Source organism: Carlito syrichta, unplaced genomic scaffold (assembly GCF_000164805.1).
Source record: "Carlito syrichta isolate Samal-C Ts95f unplaced genomic scaffold, Tarsius_syrichta-2.0.1 Scaffold309702, whole genome shotgun sequence".
Lineage (NCBI taxonomy): Eukaryota > Metazoa > Chordata > Mammalia > Primates > Tarsiidae > Carlito > Carlito syrichta.
The window spans coordinates 477,115-498,808 of NW_007253798.1; the positions used below are offsets into that span (position 1 = coordinate 477,115).

General features: G+C 47.9%; 1 protein-coding gene across 3 annotated transcripts; it reads right to left on the reverse strand.

Moving 5' to 3' along the window:
• Positions 1 to 320: 320 nt before the first annotated feature.
• On the reverse strand, positions 321 to 21,569 carry EDN3 (endothelin 3). Of its 3 annotated transcripts, none has more exons than XM_008067542.1 (5): positions 21,518 to 21,569; positions 20,671 to 20,986; positions 3,737 to 3,919; positions 2,215 to 2,295; positions 321 to 357 (listed from the first exon to the last, which is right to left on the reverse strand). In XM_008067542.1, exons 1-5 carry the CDS (start codon positions 21,567 to 21,569, stop codon positions 321 to 323), a joined length of 669 nt encoding a protein of 222 aa, XP_008065733.1. The 3 variants fall into 3 exon arrangements, with proteins under 3 accessions (XP_008065733.1, XP_021573020.1, XP_021573019.1); XM_021717344.1 differs by having other exon boundaries at positions 328 to 357; positions 2,250 to 2,295; XM_021717345.1 differs by lacking the exon at positions 2,215 to 2,295.
• Positions 21,570 to 21,694: the final 125 nt, after the last annotated feature.

The window sequence follows — 21,694 nt, forward strand, 5'->3', positions numbered from 1 at the left end:
ACGTCCCAGTCACATCTGGGATCATTTTACCCATTAGAAAAATGGGCCACTTGGATCTGGGCATTCTTGGAGTAGGGGGGCATTGTTAAGTGGGGACTCTTTTGGTGGGTTTTCTGCCTCAGGCAAATTCACTCCTTGTCCTTAAAGAGGTGGAAATTTGAGCTGTGTACGATGATGACCGAAGCCAGCGAGAACAGGATGCTCTCTGGTCATCACAGGCCCATTCTCCCGAGGGGCTCCTTCCAGAAAGAGACAGAGGGGCAGGCAGGTGGAGTGAAGGCGGAGTCCACTGCTGGGCATGAGCTCTGGATGGTGGAGGGCTAAAGTCTACTTGCTGTGTCTGTCCTTGACTTCAGCCTATCTTGGGAAAGGGGTAAAAGACAAAAAGAGGCAGGTCATGAGGGAATCACTCTGGGAAGCTGAAAGAGGTGACTTTCCACCACATCTGTAGCCTGTTCCAGGGTTTGAACCATACAGCCCCTCTCACCAGTGTTTCTCAGCAATTTCAGCAACTACTAGCCGACCAGGAAGGTGTGAAATGACTAGTACCTGTAGAGGTGGCCGCCAGGAGGCTACCTGCAGTCTGGCCCCATCTTTGATTGTCACATACTAAGGATGACAATGCTAATGGTGTCTCTGAGAATGTGCATCTGGGAATTACTGACTTGAATCTTGCAGGAAAGCAAGGACCATGACTTCCTAAAAGACTTTCTCTTCCCAAGTAAAGCTTTTTACAAGAGCTTTACACAAATCGTAGCAGCCTGGAAGAAACGTTCCAGGCTCCAGTGCCACACCCTTGCCACCAATCTCATCTTTTGAAAATGTAACACTGAACAATAATAATAATAATAATCACACTAGCAAAAGCATCTGTGTGCTGTTCCTGTGCACAGCCCCCTTGGCGGCTATTCCCTGAACATACCCCAGGGCCTTTGCACTTACTGTTTCCCCTACCTGCGATACCCACCCTCACTCATCCCTATGGCTCCTCTGTCACTTCCTCCAGGTCACCTGGCCAGAGAGACTGTCCCTGACCATCCAGTCTCAAACTGCAACCATCTCAACATTTCCCACCCCTGCCATGCTTTTTTGCCCTCCTTCACTCTGTATTTCACGTATGTGTTTGCTGTCTGTGTCCCCCACTATTTAAGCTCCATAAAAGAGACCTTTGCCTCATTCCCTGCTGTGTCCCCAACATCTAGAACAGGGCCCAGCCGGCAGCAGGTGCTCAACAATTCTTTGCTGAACAAATGCATAAGTGAATGAATAAGTGATGCAATGGATGGATGGGTTTAATCACATCCCGCCCTCGCTGAGAGGAGCTTTGTTTTGGGGTGAGGAAGAGAGAAAGAGGAAAAGGAACAAAGAGGAAAAGTAGGGACCAGCTGGGGTCTGACTCATGTTCCCCGGGCTCCCTCCCTGCCGACTCGGTCGCCTCCTCCTTCTCCGCGTCTATTATAGATGCTGACAGATCCCCCTCCGGACCCCTGGAAGCGATCTGCCACCAATTTGGAAAGCCTCCTGTATTCTGAGCCTTGTTTCATCTTCCCTTGATCAGTCCCTGTAGGAAGCCAAGCCACCTCCAGGCCATTATTATGAACATAAATTACCATCCCATTGCAGATGTGCCGGCGAGTCATTAATAATGATTTCTGATTGATAGAATGACAAATAAACCCAGCCTGGCTGCAGGACACCCTCAGGATCTCTCATACAAAAAAGACAAGCGGGTTAAAAATAATAATAAAATGAACCGGGGAACCTGAGAGAGCCTGCTGCCAGGCTGCCCTAATTCACCTCTGCCCAGAATCAGGTACTCAAAAGAAATGATTTTTTGAGGGTAGAGACCACATGTTGTTAGGGAGGCAGAGGCGAAATGGGGACCCAGGTAGACCACCCTGCAGGGGCTCTGAGAAGCACTGCATGGCTGCCTTCATCCAGGCCCAGTGAAATCCAGGCTGGACTTCACTGTCCCAGACCCATGAGAGATACTGGGGCCAGCTTCTAGGACACAGTGGGCTGACCAGGGCCTGGAAAGTGGTAGTGACTATCCCCAGCCTCAGCCTGCTATGCCCCTGGAGACAGTCAACCAAAGGGCACCACTGCCAATGGGTGCAGCACTCCCTGAGCACTGAGGTTCCCACTGGACCAGACCAGATGCTACCCACTCCAAACACCCCTAACCCATGAATGAGTGATGCATCACATCTTTACCTCCTTTGACGCAGGCCTCGGGTGGGCCCTCTTGCCTTCTCTTCCTCTTCTTTGTCTGGTTTTTCTGCTGTCCTTGAATTACTGTGGGGAGAGAGCTGGTTTTAATGAATCAACCTGCATTTCCATTTGACTGGTTTTTTGGTGTCAAATTATGACTTCCTCTTCCCCACCAACGAGCACATTAGTGTGTTCCCCAAGGACCGCGTCTCAGGCAGAGTTTCTGAAGGCTGAGCGCTCGGTGGGTGGATTGCTACCAAAGTACAGCGTATACTCACTACTCAGTTATTCATTGGATATTAAAAAGACCCGAAGGGGAGAAAAACATGCAGTTAACACTGGGTTTTCCAGACGGCAGATCCTCGGGTCCTGACTGCCACGGCACATGCCTTGCTGAGGGCTCCCCCTCTGTCTATGTTTCTGCTGTGAGCACAGGGGCCGTCCACCCATGCTTGCTCCAGCAGGCTTCCAAAAGGGCTGCTCTGCCTGGCTGGGTTGAGGAATCTTGGCCCAAAATTAAGAAAAAGAGGAGTGCAGATGGCTGGGCAGGGTGGCTCACACCTGCAAACCCAGCACTTTGGGAGGCTATGGTGGAAGGATTGCTTGAACCCAGTAGTCTGAGACTAGCCAGGGAAACATAGTGAGACCTCATCTCTATAAAAAAATCAAAGTATTAGCTAGGCGTGGTGGCACATTCTTGTCGTCCCAGCTATTGGGGAGACTGAGGCGTAAAGATTGCCTGAGCCCAGGAGGTCAAGGCGATGGTGAGCCATGATTGTGCCACTGCACTCCAGCCTGGGTGACAGAATGAGACTCCAACTCAAACAACACAAAACAGAGGCGTGAGGTATACCTGCTCAATGAATCAGTGAATGCAGGCTGAAATGACACCCTGGTCAAATCCAGGGTCTGCTCATTCATTCCATTAGACACAATGTATAAGCTGCTCTAAAGCATCTGGAGCAGACCACAGGGTCTCAAACTCAGGGGCCTCAGGGGGCCACAAAGTAAGATAAATGAACAACACGGGTGAATGGGTATTGCATGTTCCACTCAAATGTGAGCGGGCCCCCACTCCATTCCAGGCTATAGTGACAGGGGTGAGGGGAACGGAGGGCAGAGAGACCAGAGGGTCCTGCAGCTGTTTATGAAGAGGCTAAAAATAGGCATTTGTCCTGTTAATTCTTCAATCTTTAAATGTTGGCAACTTATTCAGATTCTTATAAAGGGCTGCACAAACCAGAAGAAACATGTCTGGAGACCTGGCATGGCCATGGTCACAGTATGGCCTGTATTCTAAAAGGCAGCAAGGGACCGGGGGTAGGGTGGGGTGGGGACACCACCCACCCTCCTGGAGCTGAGCCTGAATCTTCTTGGGCTCAGCGCCTTGTTTTCCTGGTCCTCATGTCGGTCAGGACATGGCTGAGCTACCCTACACCGCCTTCCAGAAGCCTCTCGCCTGACCTTGCCCAAGGGAGATTTGTGTCTGCAAATGCATAGAACTAGTGGAACTGTTGTGTCATACCTGCTGACATCCAGGGTCTGGGTGCAGAAGCGCAGGCAGGCCTTGTCATCTCTCCCCACACAAGTGCAGCGCAAGTGTGTCCACTTTGAGGGCTGAGGGCCCCCCGCAAATGGCCCCACGGCCCTCTTGCCCCGGAAGCTTCCTCTGTAGTTAGACAGTCCCAGTCCATAGGGCACAGTTCGTCTGCAAAGCACAGAGTGATGTCAGGTGAGCAGGCACAGCTGCCCTGCTAGGGGGCTCTCATGGGTGAGGGGCAAGAACTGGAAACTCTCAGGAACGAGTGTTCACATCCACCCTCTCTGCAGCCCCAGGTCTTAGGCAGGCTCTGAAGTGAACTGTGCACCCCTTGTTTCTTCTTAACTCCCTGGAAGTGAGTTGGGGCCAAGGGCATCAGAAGACTGAGGGCATTGGAAGAAGCTTGCAACTGGCAGCAGCCAGCATGAGTGCATGCATGCAGGGGACCTCAGCATCAGCCAGGTGCAGGCTGCATGTGAGACCCATATGCCCAGGGCTCAGAGGTTCACCTGCGTACATGCGTGGACTTTCAGTCTCATCAAGGCCAACCCACGGCAGGCCTAGACTTCTCCAGAGCCATGTTTTATTCCTCAGTGGAAAGCTGAGAAATAATCAAGCAAAACCAGAGCACCCTATCCAGAGGTTTTTCTTCCTGATTAGGACATATGGGTTGACCCACAAGCTGGTCTGGGTCTTCGTCCTCACAAGACTTCCCACCTACCCTGGTGGCCTGAGCGTCCCTGGCAACTCTGTCTTGAACTGAGTGTGCCCATGTGCACAGCAGTCCTTGCAGTTTGTACTAATGAGAATACGACAAATGCAATTAGGGTCATTAGAGAGGCATCCCAGTGTCTCCTGGCCTCTGAAAGTCACTTTCTCAAAGAGACAAACACCAGAAGGAACTTCCATGCCCTCTGAGAGGCGTTGCGGGGCGGGGAGGGATAGACGATGGTTGGCAATAGAGTTGAGACTGTTGCTGGCCTCAGGAAATGTCTGACGACGAAGGAGACGTCTGAAACTGTTTACCCATTTTATTTACGGTTGGTGTTGGCAGAAGGAAGGTGATGGTGTTGTTCAGTGCAAGGCATGTTAAATCTGGTCCTGATGTGTGTGCAGGGCCAAACCCTCACTCTCCAGAGAAGGGAGGAGCCTGCCAGGCACTCAGTGGGAAGAAGTTAAAAGCAGATGCTTAACTCATTAGTTCTATTGAACTTGATTTGAGGGACAAATTGCTAGTAACTAAAGGAAACTTATGTGGCCAAAACTACTTTTCCAATAAGGGCTGGTTTTCCTGCTAGTCCCCAAAGATGAACCACCTTGGTTTCTAAGAAGCCAGTGGAACAGCACCAATTATTCACCTCAAAGGGAGTCCTGACAGTCTCCCTGTGTTTTCAACATAAAATCAAATTGAATTTCTTCTCATTTTAAACACATTCTATGGAGCCCTTTTGAGGTGGTGAGGGCAATCTGGGCAGGTACCCCACAGTGACCTGCCCTCCCCATGGGGCTGACTCCACCCTGTTCTTCTACTCTGCTTCTTCTCCCTGCCCAAGTTCATTGAGAAATAGCATCATGGGGGGTTCCCTCCTGGCAGAGGTTGGCCAACTGTTGAGCAGTCAATACTCATGAAACACAGAAAGAGAGCCAGGCCCAGCTCTGCTTATACCTGACCCTTTTTCTCAAACTCCTGTTTTTCTTGTGGATGAAAAATGGTGGGGGACGGGAGCAAGACAATGCAGATGTTGTTGTGGGGCAGGAATTGGCTAAAGGTATATTTTTCCAGTAATAGGGCCATATGAAATCTCTAAGTGTTGACATTAAATCCAGTCCCCCATTTCTTGGTGAAAATTATACACTAGGAATAACAATGCTCCCATTTTTCCATCAGCAGCGAGACCTGCAATTTTGAAACTGCTGTCAGCTGACTATGCATTTGTGTGTGTAGAACCACTCAACTCGAGCAAAAACACTCAAGTGTTTTAAGTAAGCAAACAAGGCAGTGCAGTATTTGTTAATAGAGGTGTGCGCTCAGTGCTCTTCCAGCAAAAGTGCTAGTATGACAATGAGCCCTGGCAGCTTTAGAGAGTGTTTACGGAGAGGCAAAGCCCCCTCCCTTTCCCCACGGTCTTGAGGACTAGAAACCCCCTCCCCAAACCCTGGGCTTGCCGGGTGGCCTGGGGCCTGCAGACTTCTGGGATGTGACCCAGAGCTCAGCAGGAACCACCTCTAACATTATAGAGTCTAGAACAAGAGATCAAAATCAAGGCCCACCTCCCATAGGGCTAACATTTTAAAGGTTTAAATCAATCTGGTAGGCTTTTAAATAAAAGAGTTCTACTCTTCCACTTGGACGAATGTGGCTTCAAAAGTCCTTGGAAACCTGGCTTTCAATGTACAATTCAAGGGCTTCATGGAGTTTCACAGTGGAATGTGGGGCCCAAGGAGATTTGGTACTTTCTTTTCTATCCTGCTCCATCCCACACCAAGGGAAGCCACTCCCATGTAGATGCCCTAGGCTGCACCCCAAGCCTCCTTCTGCCCCCATCCTGCAAGCAGCTGCCACCCTACAGACCTGGGGATATATACCCAGAGCCCTGTTCTGTCCCTGAGGGTCAGACCATTCACAGGCCCTGACAGTGGGCTTGGAGATATATGAGTAGAACATTCCAGGGCCCTAAATGCCGGGAACATGGCATAGAAGTGGGTGTATGTGGCTTTTGGCCCCATACACTCTTGCAATGAGGTGGAAGGCATGGCCAGAGGAGGGTCAGAGATAGTCCTCTAATCCACAGGGCCCACAACAGGTGTGTTTCAGATCCAGATCTAAGAGTGTATTGCCTCAAGAGTAGAGGCAAGGTCTTCTATATGTATTTAGTTTTAATTTTTATATTAAAGATGTGGGGTACAATTCAGGGCCAGGTACATAAGTAGTCATCATGCAGGTAAAGTTTGGGCACCCTTATTGATGTCATGTGCCCTCCCCCCGGCCGTGTCTCATTACTGCTAATCCCTTTCTTATAGTATTAGATAAATGATCAGGGTTTGCTTATGGAGGAAGGACTCCTATTGGTGTTTTAACTCCATGGATCTAGCACAAGACTGGGAAAATAGACAGTTGATTGAGCAACTGTAGTTAATTGTGAGATCATTCTAGTCTGGCAAGACTAAATTCCTTCCACTCTAAAGAGTTCAGTAACCACTAAAACTACTACAAAGAATCTCCAACATTTGTTAAACATCTACTCTATATCAAGTATCAGTTTCATAGGAATACAGAGAGACCTATGTGTGTCCATACCTTCAGGAGTTTACATGCCATGGGACTATGAAAACAGGTAAAGGGAAAATGACAAGCCAACATACACAGGAATGTGCAAGGTACACAGAGCACAAAGAGATTGCCTGGTAATACTGTTATTATGCTGTAAAGTACTTACATGATGATCATTTCACCCTTGTCAACATCTTCCTGATCGACAAAAAGGTGGTTGGACAAATCAAATGAGATACTGCGTGGAAAGCACTTAGCAAAGAGTTAGCCATAAATAAACAGTAGCTACTGGTGTTATTTATATGATCTGGGAAGTCAAGTGAATTATATCTGGCAGAAAAGTCCCCTCTTCCAGGCCTACAATTGAGATGTGTGACTAAGCAATAAAGTGAACTAGTAAGAACCCAAAGACCAAAAGCACAGCCAGGCCATTCTTTGCTAGGTCTACCGTCCAATGCCACCTCCACCTATCTAATCAGCCCTGGTGTTCCATTCGCACTGTGCTCTGTCACAAGCTGTTTCCTGAACAGTGAACGAGAAAGACCTAATGGTAGAACCATGAAGTTGAAGTTAGACTGAGAACCTTTGATTAGTATGCCCTGCGCAATTGTTTTAGCCTACTGTTCTACAAAGGGGTTTAAGAAACACAGTTCTATATAAAAGCAGGCACCTCACCTCTTCCATCTGTTAATGTTTCAGGTACAACACAGAGCTCCATGCAAAAGAGAAGCAAATGAGATTTATCCAATACTCTTTAAAAATGCCCCTGGCATACCTACACTTGCAGTCTCTGGGGTTGTGTGTGTTTGTGTAATAAATGATCCCTTGATTTACATATTCAGAACATTCATTATTTGATGGATGTGGTGATGTCAGAGACTTATTTATTATAGAGTTCCTCATTTGTAACATTTTCCCATATGTCATATATGAGGGGGACCAAAAAAATCAGAATTGTTTTTTGAAGGGCAGGTCCCTTGTAGTACAGGCTTCCCATACTAGGTAAATGTTCTAGAAACCCATTGGCATCTATGGTACAAGCTATCATTGTTGTGAGAGGCTGCATTCAGCTTCAGTGAATTTTTTCTTTTTGGTGATTCTTTCAATACATTTGTCCATTTCATGATGGGTGATTTACAAGTGCACCTGCCCATACCACAGAGTGTTCAGCCATTTTAGACCCCAAAGAGCATGATCCCCATGCCTTACTCTCCCTATTCACCCAGTCTCACCCCGAGTGACTATTTTTGGTTTCCCTGGATGAAAAAATTCCTCAAAGGGAAATGTTTTGCTGATGTGAAAAAGGTGGGAAAAAATGGCAGACGCACTAAAATACATCAAAATTGAAGAGTTCAAAAACTGTTTTGAGCAGTGGAAAAAGCATCCCAATAGGTGTATTGTACATGTTTAACACGTTAAGAAAACACAATTTTTGTAAGTAAATTCCAGGTTTTGGGGAGTCCCTTTTCATATAAATATTATTCAGTATGAACTTCCAGATCTTCCTTTGCAGCATCACACTGAAAGCACTTTAATTCCCTCTACAAGAATGTTTTAAATAAGAAAAGCTGGCTTTTAAAAAAGATTCTGTTTTTAAGTTCTGTGTTACCCTTTCATAGGCAAATTGATAATCTCCATCCTTCTGATCAGAAAATTGTCTCCTATACTTGATGTTCAAAGACGAGATACAGGAAACAACAAAAGGAGCTTCACTGACCACATTCTAAATTCTCAAGAAAGTTTGTCAAACTGTCATTCCCTACCCCCAAAACACAGTTTTTAATCTGTCCCCATCCCTACCCCCACTGGATAGCATTCAACAAATATTTGCTTAATGTATTTCAACATGCAGGCCCTAGACAAAACTCCAGGAGAATATCATGAACTAGACACACGAGGGACCCTGCACACACACACACACACACACACACACACACACACACACACACACGTGCGCATGTACACACACACAGTTTTAACTAGTGCCAAGGTTAGCAAATTGGCATTCCAATTCCAGCTTCTCTGGAATATCTGGAAGCCATACTAATACCAACCCCGCATTCCAACAAGGCAGCTGAGTAATAATGTCAGAGACTGGGTATAAGCACTCTATTTTACCTCGGTCCCTACTACTTACAATAGTTCTACACTTGTCTTTCTTCACCCACTGTTGTCACGTGTCTGGTCCTCATAAGCATCTGAGTTTATAACTCCTTTTCTAGGGGCTTGTCCCATAAAGCAAAGCCCAACAGGTCATAAGACACATAAATTAGTATCTGATACCATTTTTCTTTTTATAAATATAATATGCTTATGAATATATTCATAAAATATTGAATTTATGTAATAAATATAGTTGTTATAGTTATTTTAATTTTAAAAGCCCAAATTCTGTCTGAGTGTCTTCCCAACAAATAGAACAGGCTCATTTCACATTGAGAATGTATGTCAAGTTGATGACCTACTTCCTTGGTTCATTTTTCTTTCAAAAATTGGAAGGCAAAAGCGATATTGTCTTTGAGCCCAGGGAACATGTGTGCAGAAGGCCTGGCTCTGCGGACTTGTCCTATGACTGAGAGAAGGAAAAACAACTGTTTCTCCCTGGCAGACAGTCAGGAGGCAACCCCCAGCTGCCAGGCACTAGCTGTCATAGGATACCATTTCCCACCACTCTCTGGAGAAAAAGCTTCTAGACCCTAACATGCTTTCTAACTAAGCTCAATTTCAGATTTTATTAAATTCCTTCCTTAGAAGACACCATCACCAACTCTCCGAAACTTAGAAATATGTTTTTGGGCAGGAAGGAGAGTGTCAATCACCTTTATTTACTATCTTCACAAACTTAACCAGTAAGAGCGTTCTGATGAGTAAAATGGGGTGAAATAACTACAGGAAGTGGCTGTATATCCAATAACCTATGACAGTGACCCGTCACTTCAACAAACATCCAGTGGTCACTGTCACGTACAAACGCATGGAGGCAGAGGGAGCACAGATGAGGAATAGGGGTATCCACTCTCGAAGGACTTAAAAGCAGAGAATTCTCTGAGCAAAAGGCCAATGTTGGTTGTTTCTGTCTCCTAGAATCTAGTCTCCCCTCTTTCCTTTGGAGAAGCAGCCTTCTTCCATCATGTGAGGTCCCTCTGGGACTGTCAATCGATGGGCCTCACCTTCCCCTGTCTGAGGACCAGTCAGGTGACCCAGGCTGGGCCAATTGGATCCTGTCTCTTCAACTGTTCCTGAAAGAAAATACTGCTTCTCTCCAGGTGGCCTTGCCCTATCTTGTTCATCTGATTATACTTCTAGAGCTCCCAGTCCTGTTCTGGGGGCCCTCCTTTCTGAGTCTAAGACTTCTTCTCCCTTCCAGTCTCTGAGCTATCCTGTGTCCTTCTAACTCCTTCTGTGCTTTGCTAGCTGGACTAGATTTCTGATGCTTGTGACTGGTGAACTACACCTGACCCCAGATCTTACTTCTCATGAGATGTCAATCATGGTTCCTTGGGTAGGAACCTCAGCTATGGAAGACAAGAAGAGATGTTCTTCACTGCAACAACACACGAAACAGCATGTTCAGTGCCAGGGCAACACCCAGCAAACCAAACTGGCTGGAGTCCTTTCACCCTAGGCGTGTGCCCTGTGAAATGTCTATCCTTAAGCAGGAGGAAGCAGGCATGCTCTTCTCCTCCTTCCCAGGACAATCAGAGCCTAGCCCTTGAAACTAAGTTGATTGCCCCAGAAGTATTGTCCCCTGCTGGATTTATTCCTTTTCCACCCATCGATGCTTATGAAAGTCTGCCATGGACCAGCCCTTGTACCAGAGAACCCAAAGGGTGCCTGTCCAACCACCAGGAAAGGAAATAGGCCAGCAAGTAGCTCCTCAGTGACCTCATTGTATAAGCAGAAAACACAATGGCACTTTCTATTCCCACAGAACATTATACAGCTCTTATTCTTCACAAACCGTGGAACAGTAAACTGGCAGTGTGTGACTTTACTTTTGCTACAGAAAATCCTCACAGTTTAAAGTTGGAATAACCCAAGGAGGATTACTCATTCTGCCACCCCCTAGTGTGGGAAGTCCATCTCCTGCAGCCCTCAGAAAAAGCCGATGCTTCTAGAAGTATTTGGAAATAGCAGAAACAGTGATTGTTAACTTCTTAAAAAGACACTCTACCTCTCACCTCTCCCCTCAGAAAGGTCTTTGGGATTATCCAGAACTTGGCTGTTTGAGAATTTTAATAGTACCATACACATTTTCAAAGAGGCTATTGAAGACTGACCTCGACCCCTACCAATCAGACCTAAGAATGAGGGCCATTACTTCTGTGTTACAGGTGCAACTTTCTTCCTCTCATTTCAGAGATAGGGTCTGCCCTGGCATCTTCTAGGTCAGGGACAGCAAGACTTTGTCTAGCTGGAGTCACTGGATGTGTCTATTGCACTCACCAGGGCAGCCAACACAATGTCTGGCTCACAATGGGTATTCAATAATGAATATTTGTTCATTGAACAGATGAGGAATGAAAGAGGTCTAAATCAGCCATCATTTCTAGGCCATGCCCAATGTCCCAAATGCACAAAAATTCTTTGGCTGATTTAACAGGTTTTTACTTATGTTGTCCTTAATCAGCCAATCTTGGAGAGGTTTTCCTAGAAAGACCAAAATCTCTAGATTACTAGAAGTGGAAGAATGATGTCTTGATAATAACTCCTGCAGGCCATACCAGGAACTTGATGGACAAACCAGGGAGACAAACTAGGGGAGACAGCAGAGGCTTCACCATGTAGCCACATCCAGGAGTCTGGTCTGAAGGGATGATGCTCACAGGAAAGGTGGGTGCCTTTCCTCTGGGCCTGAGAAATAAAAGAGCTGGCTGGGTCTCTTTTAAGGTCCATTCAGCACCAAACTCCACCCAGAAGTTCCCAAACACCCTCCAACACTCTGTGTTACTTGAGCATTCTTAAAACAGCACCATCACTGGAGAAGACCCTAGACTTTGACTCCAGCAATAAAACCACAACTCAATGCAGGCTTCCACCCCATCCAAGCTACAAGATTCCCAGAATCTCACCAACCATACTTAGAAAGCTTTAGTCCCAACTGTTTACACTCTTCTGTGGCCTTGTAACATGTGGCTGAGTTTAAAAAGAACCTCAAAGCCACAGAATTTATCATCCCATCAGCTCACTGGAACCCAGACCCATTCCTCCCCCAACACAGCATACACATTTAAGTATATAAAAGGAAAGAAGAATAGCAGAAAAAAAATCTCTATGTTTTTGTTTTGTGGCACAGGATTTTCAAGAGTTACAGTTCAAAATAAAAGTTAGAGGAACAAACTCTTCCAATATGTCATCTATAGGGGACAAAGTCATCTATGGAATCCTATAGAGTAGCTGGCATTCCTCCATCTGGTGAAACCCAAATGCATCCATTGAGTTAGGCTGAAGTTTCTCTCCCCAGCCCCCAGTGACCCTGATGAATTCCAGGTCGAATGTAGGTATGAGAAGCCCACGTCTGTCTGGCACAACCTCATTATAACTTTATACAGAGCTGCAGACAGATGGGGCTCAGAATAGTTCCCAGCGGTGGAAACAGAGGGGGAATGGAGGGGGCAGGCATTTTTGTAAGAATGGGGAGCTATTTGTAGAGGGGAAAATACTGGCATTGTCACACAACCCTTTGAATAATCCAAAGAAAGTCAGGGAAGACACCCTTGCTAATTTTCAGGGGATGCCATACTAAGGATGGAAAAGATCTTTGTGAACAAGACAATGCTCATTATTGCAACAGTAGTCAAGATATTTTTATTTTCCACCTAAGCTCAATGCTTGTGTCCTTGTGTGATGTCCTTTTGGGAACTGCAAGAGATTTGTCCTTTTTCTCGAATTACGCATACTTGAATCCCCATTAGAGATACAGGCTTTACCCTCAAGCAAGGGATGAGGGCCTGGATGAGGGCGAGGCAGGTGAGACCAGAGGAGCAAACTCAGGCCTTTATTAAAAATAATATTTTGTGACCAGGTCCAGTGGCTCATGCCTGTAATCCCAGCACTTTAGGAGGCAGGGATGAGAGGATTGCCTGAGCCCAGGGGTTTGAGCCCAGCCTGGGCAACTTAGTGAGACCTCATCTCTACAATAAAACAAAAAATTAGCCGGGCGTAGTGGCACGCACCTGTGGTTCCAGTTACTTGGAGGGTTGAAGTGGAAAGATCATCTGAGTCCAGCAGGTCGAGGTTGCGGTGGCCATGAGTGTGCCACTGCACTCCAGGTTGGGCGACAGAATGAGATTCCAACTCAAAAAGTAACAATAATAATATTTTGTGGATTGTAAATTTTTACCCTCATGTGGATTTTCTGAAAGTATTGCATTACATCTTGCCTATTTTTCCTACCTAGTTTTTGGTGTCCCCTAAAAGTCTGTACCTGAGAAGGGGTTCATTCACCACCCCTATTCTCAGTCCCGCAAGAAACTTATGGAAATCAGATACATAAAGATCCAGAAAAGACACATATATCTCTGCTTTCTCCTCTACTTGCTTCTGACTTTGGGCAAAGCTATTTTATGCTCCCGTCACCACAGGGTGAAACTGCCCACCAGCAGACCATTTGTGCTATCAAGCACATCTGTCTGCACATTTCTCATCAACTTATATGAAACGAATCTGTTTCTGGTTTTTAAATTACCGGGCTAGGGCACAGGGCTCCCTAGCTGCACTGTTCCAGAGTTACTGTTTTTTAAGACCTCCTGCCAAGTCTGCCCCAGAAGGCTGTAAAAGAAGAGGAAGTCTGTGCCTCCAGGCTCTTGAAAGTCCTCAAGTTCTCCCAACGCTGTCAGTTGTTCTGAGGCTCTGAGCTGGGGCGGATGAGAAAGACAGACAGAATGCCTTGTCTTGGCCTGTTTGTCTATTCTTGGCCAGCTTGGTGGGTAAGCCAGGACTTAGAAGCACCCAAAACTACTTGGACAAGCAATCCACCCATATGTGGCCATCCTTTACTGCACTCAGTCATGCTATGCATCTATTTTCCTTCTGAGTCAAATCAACTCCTAACCCAAAGGGGGCAAAAGTGTGTGTGTGTGTGTGTGTGTGTGTGTGTGTGTGTGTGTGTGTGTGTGTTTTCCACTTTAAGGGATGCTCCATATTCAACTGAAAGACAACATGGAATGAGATCAGGTCACTTTCTCATGGAAACAGAACTATCTTGCTTCCTATAGACAGGGGCATTTCAAGGTGTGGAATGGGCTCCTTAAGCTCCCCAGCCAACGTGTTGATACAAACAGTTCCAGCACAGAGAGTTGGAATTAGAAAGCACAAGCATTGTTTTCTCCCAGCTTCCTTTGTTTTAAATTCTTACAGGAATAAACTGCACCAGACACATCAGAGCCTTTCATCTGCCTTCAGATTTAAGGCCAAGTTCCTAACTGCAACAGCCCTTTCATCTAGCAGAAATCCAAATTCTCCCTCAGGTCATGCAGGGTCACAACCTTGTGGTATGCACCAAGTTTTCTTGCTACAAATCAAACCACCTCCCTCCCTCAAGTCCCTCTCTCTCCCAAGTGGGGATCAGCTGCATTGCAGTTACGCCTGCTTTTGTTCCTGGACAACTCACCCCTCATGCTGACTCTAGGGCAGAAAAGGGGGCTTTCTGCTCATGCAAACAGAAAAAAAGGTCTCTGTGGGGACCGACCTTTCCAACAAACTCTGACACGTAGCCCCAAGGCCCTCAAATTTTGAAGGAGTATCTTGTCGTTAAATCTTCTAAGAAGATTTATACTACTCCAACTCAAAACCAGGACCTCAAGTATGATAGATTTCCAAGGAGGGGATTAGAAATGGTTACATGAAGGAAGAAAACTCATAAAACCCTATCTGTCAGCACTTTGAGCCCAGCACCACTTTAGTCAGGCCAACACCCTCTTCTTTCACCTGTCCTTTTTAAAAAACATGTTATGGAGTCAGGTATGGTGGTGCTGTAATCTCAGCACTTTGGGAGGCCAGGGTTAAAGGATGGCTTGTGCTCAGGAGTTTGAGACCAGCCTGGGCAATATAGCAAGACCTCATCACTACAAAAAAAACTTTAAAAATAGCCCTGTGTGGTGGCACTTATCTGTAGTCTCAGCTGCAACAGCCCTTTCATCTAGTAGAAATCCAAATTTGAGAAGCTGAGGTGGAAGGATTGCTTGAGTCCAGGAGGTGGAGGCTGCAGTGAGTTGTGATCGTGCCACTGTACTCTATCCTGGGTGACAGTGAGACTCTGACTAAAAAAAAAAAAAAAAAAGTCACGGAATTATTTTTTCATAAACTGATGTCAATAGTATTTTGCTGGTGACTTCCAGTTTCTGACACCTACTTGAGGTACTGGGCAATGCTGGATGAGATCAGAAATGACAACGGTCCCCAGCTGCATATGGCAGGGTGTCATGTCTCCTCTGCTGACCTTGTGCCCAGATACACACACCTTACAGAGGTCTCTCCGCAGGTGTTTAATGAAGAGGCCTAAACAGACCAATCAAACTGTCCTGCGTTGATACCCTCAAGTCATCCTGTCACTGCCCCCACCTCCTGTTTCACAGAGGGTGACCCAAGCCAGAGCCCTGAGAGCCCTCCAATATTCCAATGATTCACCAAGGTGAGAGGGAAGGGAAAGGAGGGGTGGGGTGAGTGAACCTGACTCCCAGCCCTGCTCCAACAACCTTTGGCCACAGCCGTCTTTATCAAGCTGCTTATCAGTGGCAGCAGCAGCCAAGCATATCTTTCCCAGGGTCTATAAACTTTGTGCTAATCAAAGTGAATAGACTGTCCCCCAGGGGTCAGCAAATACTGAATAACTTTGGGGTCCAGGCTTGCTCCAAGGTACTGCAGGGAGCTCAGTACACCAGGGCTGGATGGGCCAAGGAGGTGGACTTCAGCAGCACTTGATAATGAATTTTCTACTCACTGGTATCCTCCCACCACAGAATGGAATATGGTAGGAGGGCCTGCTCTGGCCTGGGAAGGGCTCCTGCAGGGATGGTGGTAGTGGTTTGATCAGGTGGTCATTGTCTTCATGACGTTGAGTGTTGACTAGATTCTAGGCACTGTGCTAACGGCTCCCTATGAACTTTCTCCTGTCATTCTGATAATATCTGTCCTCATAGAGGATTATCTATCTTCCCGCTCTATAGATGGGGAGAGTAAGGCTGTCAGAGGTGACATCTCTTAGGTGACAGACCCAGGATTCCAGCCCAGACATCGAAGTCCAGGGTCTAAGCTCTTCACCATGCCAGATAAATATGTTTCTCCTCAGGGTGGGAATTTGATGAGGGGCCCTGGGCCCATTTCTCTATAAGCACCAGGAATCTCTGAACCAAAGGCTGAGCATCAGTTTGAAGCTGGATCTGCACAAAGAGATGTATTTGGGCAGACCCATCTCTGCCCAGCTCTCATGACCACACCAAGCAACTAGAAGACAGATCAGGGCATGAAGCAGGGGGCAGGAAAAGACAAACCCTGTGGCTGTGAGACCCTTGCCCTCTCCTTCAGTTACATGCTCCTCCATCTCAGCATCACCAACACCAGGAAAAACATGATTTGCTAGGAGTGCACACTGGACAAGACCCTCTGACCCACTGAGAGTTGGCCAGGGGCTTTGGAAGGTTAATGGGAAGGCATGTACTTCTCAGCAAGGGGATACTGTTGTTCCAGAATGATATTTAGGACATGGGACAGACCAAAGATTTGGGTTTTCCTTGTGTGTTAATTTAGTTGTATAAAAATAATCCTGCAAAAGGGTGATATATTATTACATAGAATTGTATATACACACGAGTCATCACTATCAAAAAGAACAAAACCATGGCTTACGCCTGTAATCCCAGCACTTTGGGAGGCCAAGGTAGGAGGGTTGCTTGAGCCTAGGAGTTCAAGACCAGCCTGAGCAACATAGCAAGACTTTGTCTCTACAAAAAAATTTTAAAAGATTAGCCAAGCATGGTGGCACATATCTGTAGTCTTAACTACTCAGGAGGTTGAGGCAGAAGGACCACTTGAGTCCAGGAGGTCGAGGCTGTGGTGAGCCATGATTGTGCCACTGTACTCCAGCCTAGACGACAGAGTGAGAACCCCAAACCCCCCCCCGCAAAAAAGAACAAAACCATCCTGAATCAGTCATCCATTACTGGGTCTCAGAGTCTGGCCCATCCCTGACCCAGAAGAGGCACTCAAAGAAAATGTGTGAAATGAATGAACGCAGGAGTCACCCAAGACCGCAGTGGAGCCCATTCTGGGAAAACACACACAGGGGAGGGCTCACAGAGCTGGTGGCCCATTCCCCACTCACTGGTTCTGTAACCTCAGGTAAGTGACTCAATTTCTTCCAGGATATTAGAAGACAATAGCCCCCGACTAAGGGGTTGTCGTGCAGATCCCATGAGGTGATCTGCAGTCACAGTCAACGTTGGGCATCCTCATCACCCACATGCCATCATTGTCAGTATCAGATGATTCATGACACTTTTCCCAAACCATGATGGGGGACTCTGTCCCTCTGCCTCAAATAGCCACGTCTCCAGCAAAGACACTGCCAGGCATGGCTCATGGGCCAGGGTGACTTTTATCAAGATCCCCAAATCCCATGGTAGGTGCACAGCTGGTTCCATGTAGGCAGAAAGTCATGGTCCCAGATCCAACTGTTCGATTGGGGTGTTCTAAAAATCTGGAGCATAGCTTCTTGAAAAAAGCTGAAAACCACCCAAACTTCAAGACTCTTGATTTAGACACAATAAGGAAACTTTCTTCAGGTCCCAGAGCAGCCAGCAGCAAGGACAGGGAGCAGATAACAACTGGTGGAGAACTCGGGAGAGTGGGACCTGTCTGCTAATGAAGAGGGGATGGTAGCCATGAGAAGGAACACTTGAGAGGTTGGGTTGTGACAAAATGAGGATGGGAAGCAGAGCTGCTGGAAAACACTTCATCACCCACTACCATCACCTCTTTAGCTCAATTCAGCAGTTTCCAGAATCTTCCATTTTGCCCAAGGCCCACGTTCCCTGTCACTACAGCCTAGCTGCTGTGGGTTTCCAGCTAAGAACTGCTACTAGGGTCCAGCATGAGTCCCAAGAGCACCCAGGGATTCTCAAGCTGAAATCTTGTTCAAGATATTTTTAAAGATAGCAGGTAGATCTATCTACACATCAACAGAGATTTTGGAAGGAAGGAAGGAAGGAGAAAGGAAGGAAGAAGAGAAGGAAGGGGGAATGAGGGGAAGGAAGAAAGGAAGGGAGGGAGGGAGGAAAAGAGGGAAGGGGGAAGAGAAGGAAAGGGGAATGAGGGGGAGGAAGGAAGGAAAGAAGAGAAGGAGGGAAAGAAGTAAGGAAGAGAGGGAGAGAGGGAAGAGGAAGGGAGAGAGTGGGGAAGGGAGGCAGGGAGAGAGAGAGAGTGTGAAAGGAGGGAAGGAGGGAAGGAGGAGGGGAGAAAGGTCATCCAGGAAAATCTTCCTCATAAAAATTGTTTCTCTTGTCTAATTTAAAAATGCTGAAATCTGGCTATTGTCATTTTTGTTTCCCAAGTAGCTCTTGGGACGCCCAAACACCAGATTTAATCTTTCTTTCCTAGTGTTTAAAATGACTCAGGGTGGGGGAGGAGGGAAAGAGGTAGATCAAACTTTCAAGGGAAAGTTTTCAAGCTGGTTGTCCTGGAGAAAGTCAAAGACCCACAGCTTCCTTTCAGGCTGTCCAGGGCAACTGGAAATCACAAAACAGGATTTCAGACAGATTGCAGGTGTGGCCTAAGCCTCCTGGATAGGTCTCAAAAAATGGTTTCATCTCCAGCCACGGGGGCTGGTGAATGGGCAAAGGCCTGAGCTGGTCTCCAAATCCTCTCATCCCACCCTCACCCCTACCCTGGGCCCTCTGCCCCTCATTGGGTTAAGATGAGCTCTCAGTCCCCGGTGACTGCTCAGTGCCCTTGATCCTGGGCAACTAATTTGGTTAAAACTGATATTGCTAGGATGGCCAGAGGATACAAATCAGAAAAGACAGTGTCAGGGTGACAGGAGCTATACTAAAAGGTGACACCGATCACTGTCTGAGAACATAAGGCAATCATGATAGCCCAACACACATCATTTTCATTTTCCCCAGAAGGGTCTATTCTTCCTCCCTACTGTGGGTTGATGGTGCCTCGGAGACACAGCTGGGCAAGAGAACCATGCTATCAGGACCAACTGCATAACATGAAAATATGGAAACCTTGGTTTAAAATGCAATAATTTCAAGACAGTGACAGCAGAACATTGAACAAAGCCATGGTCCCTCTGAGCAGAAGCCTATACAGGGTCTGGGTGGCTCACCAGGGAAGCCACCCCACCTGCCATTCTGGCCTGATGGGACAACTTTCCAGATAAATCCCAGGAGTAATTAGAGGTATTGTCATCTGTTTTGGAAGATGTCTGAACCCTCAGGTCTACCCTCCCCTCTGCACTTCACTCTTGAGGCATTCATGAAACAAGGTGGGTCTATGAGCTCCATCTAAGCTACCACCTGGAGGACACAGAGGTTAATGGGCTTGGGGGAAAAGGAAACCACAGGGAACACAAATTAAGGTGATTCCAGATGCAGTGGCAAAGTTGCCCTTCCAGAATTGCAAGGGTTTGCATTCACAACCACCTCTGGGTTCCCAGCTAAGAATCATACCAGGGTGCAGCAAGTGTCCCAAGAGACCCTAAGAACACCCAGGGAGCAGGGCTTAGAGGCATCTGGTCCTAGTCACTGATTTCAGAAATCAGGAATACAAAGCCCAGAAGGCTGTGACCAAAGCAAGGTCAAGCCCTCTATGTTGTTTGCAAGATGGTGTCTCTGCAAAAGGGATTTCCCCAATGCTGGGAGCTGTCAAATCCTCCCCACATTAAAGCCACAGTCTCTCCACAAGCCCCCCAGGAGGGGGTTTGCTTCATCACACAGCAAGCTCCAAGACAGATTCAAGACCATCCTGTCTAGGTCCTATGAGAAGAGAGTTCCTAAGGACTGGAGGAGACAAGGAGAAGCCCTCTGTGGCTGTGGCTGTGGCAGTAGGCACCCCGAGTCAGCCAACGGAAGACCCATGGATGGGCCATCTTGCATTCATCCTGCCTGGGCCTTGGAAAGGCCCAGACAAAGGAGCCTGCCCCAGTGGAATTTCACTCCAACTGCACAGGTTCTGTGGGGCTCTGCTAAGCCCACCCCTAGACTCCCTGGAGAGCAGACTGCTTTCAAGGAATTTTAAACTCCTTGGAACCTAGTGGGGTCAACAAGGGGTAGGAGCCCACTTAGTCCCCAGGGCATAAGATAAACTTTCTTGGGGCTTCCTCTACCTCAGAAAAAAGGCTCAGAGAGCCTTCTCGGGTGTCTAATCTCCATTGCCAGCTCATTTCACTCAGAGGGAGGGCTTACCCTTCCTCCGGATCAAACTCAGGATTGAGTTTCTCCTGGGCCAGGCCCTCCATGGGGGCCTGGGTCACACCCCTGACCTGCAAAAGGGACCTGGGCTGACAGGGAGACTCCAGTGAGAGCTGTGATTGTGCCAGAGCAGTCTCAGGGCTGCCTGGACTGGTAGGGTGTGTGAAAATGTGTGTGTGAAAATGTGGGCCTGGCCCAGGAGCCATGCTCCCCACCCCCCAGGACTGACTCACTCAGGAGTGTTGATCCAGATGATGTCCAGGTGGCAATAGTAGACACACTCCTTGTCCTTGTAGGTAAAACACGTGCAGCGCCTGGGTCGGTGGTGTTCCTGCCTCCCCTTGGCCGTCTGCTCCCCAGACTGCTGTGGCCCCGGCTCCTGCCCAGGGCTTCCAGGGCTCGGCCCCTGCACTGCGGTCGGGGCCTCAGTCCCCTCACCAGGGCCAGCCACCAAGGTCCCTTCGCCGTGCCCCTCAGATCTGGCTGCAGGGGGGGCCTGGGGCACGCAGCTCCTGCCAGCGTCCCCAGGCTGGGGGCGAGGCACGAATCCTGCGGGAGGCAGATGGAAGGCTCCTGAGCTGAGCGTGCAGACCCCTCAACACCCGCCATCCCCAAACACTTTGCAGGGGAGAGGTGGGGCAAGGAAAATGTCTGCGAAGCTTGCAAAGCTATGCGCACAGTGTCTGAAAACCTTGCAAGCTGTGTGCATGCTTTGTGAAAAGTTCTCAAGACATTTTTCCTCTCTGCAAAGTCTGCAAGCTATTTTAACCCGCTGAACACTTGCACACAGTTTGCATACTTTCTGAAAACGCTCCAAGCATTTTGTGCAGCCTCTGAAGAGGTCGCAAACTTTCTGAAAAGTTCTCAACTTCATGGAAACTTGACTGGTTCCGTCCGGATAGCAGCAACGCCCAGAGCCCCGCGGTGTAGTTCTTGTGCCCCGCAACCCGTCCCCAGGAGTCTTCCGGACTGGAGCGCCCAGGCAAGACCTCGCTCCCCGCAACGCACACCCTCCCGCGCCCCTGCCGCCTACCCCGGGGCCTTTTGTGTGCGCTGGCGCCGTCCGTCCCGCGCGCTTACCTGCGGCGGAGATCACTGTGAGGCCGAAAAGGAGCCACAGCCCCGGCTCCATGAACCCCGATCGGGCGCGAGAGCACCGGGCCGGGAGGAAAGAGCTCTGGGGCCGGGCACAGCTGGCCTTGCCCTCTGACGGTGGGGCTTGAGGCCGGCCGCTAGCTCGCTGCGTCCCCAGTTCCG

Coding starts and splice junctions, on each gene's coding strand:
- EDN3 (XM_008067542.1), bottom strand. CDS start 21,569: ATGGAGCCGGGGCTGTGGCTCCTTTTCGGCCTCACAGTGATCTCCGCC. Junction 3,920..20,670: donor ATCTGGATCAACACTCCTGA/GTGAGTCAGTCC, acceptor TGTGCTTTGCAG/ACGAACTGTGCCCTATGGAC. Junction 2,296..3,736: donor CAGACCCTGGATGTCAGCAG/GTATGACACAAC, acceptor CTCTCCCCACAG/TAATTCAAGGACAGCAGAAA.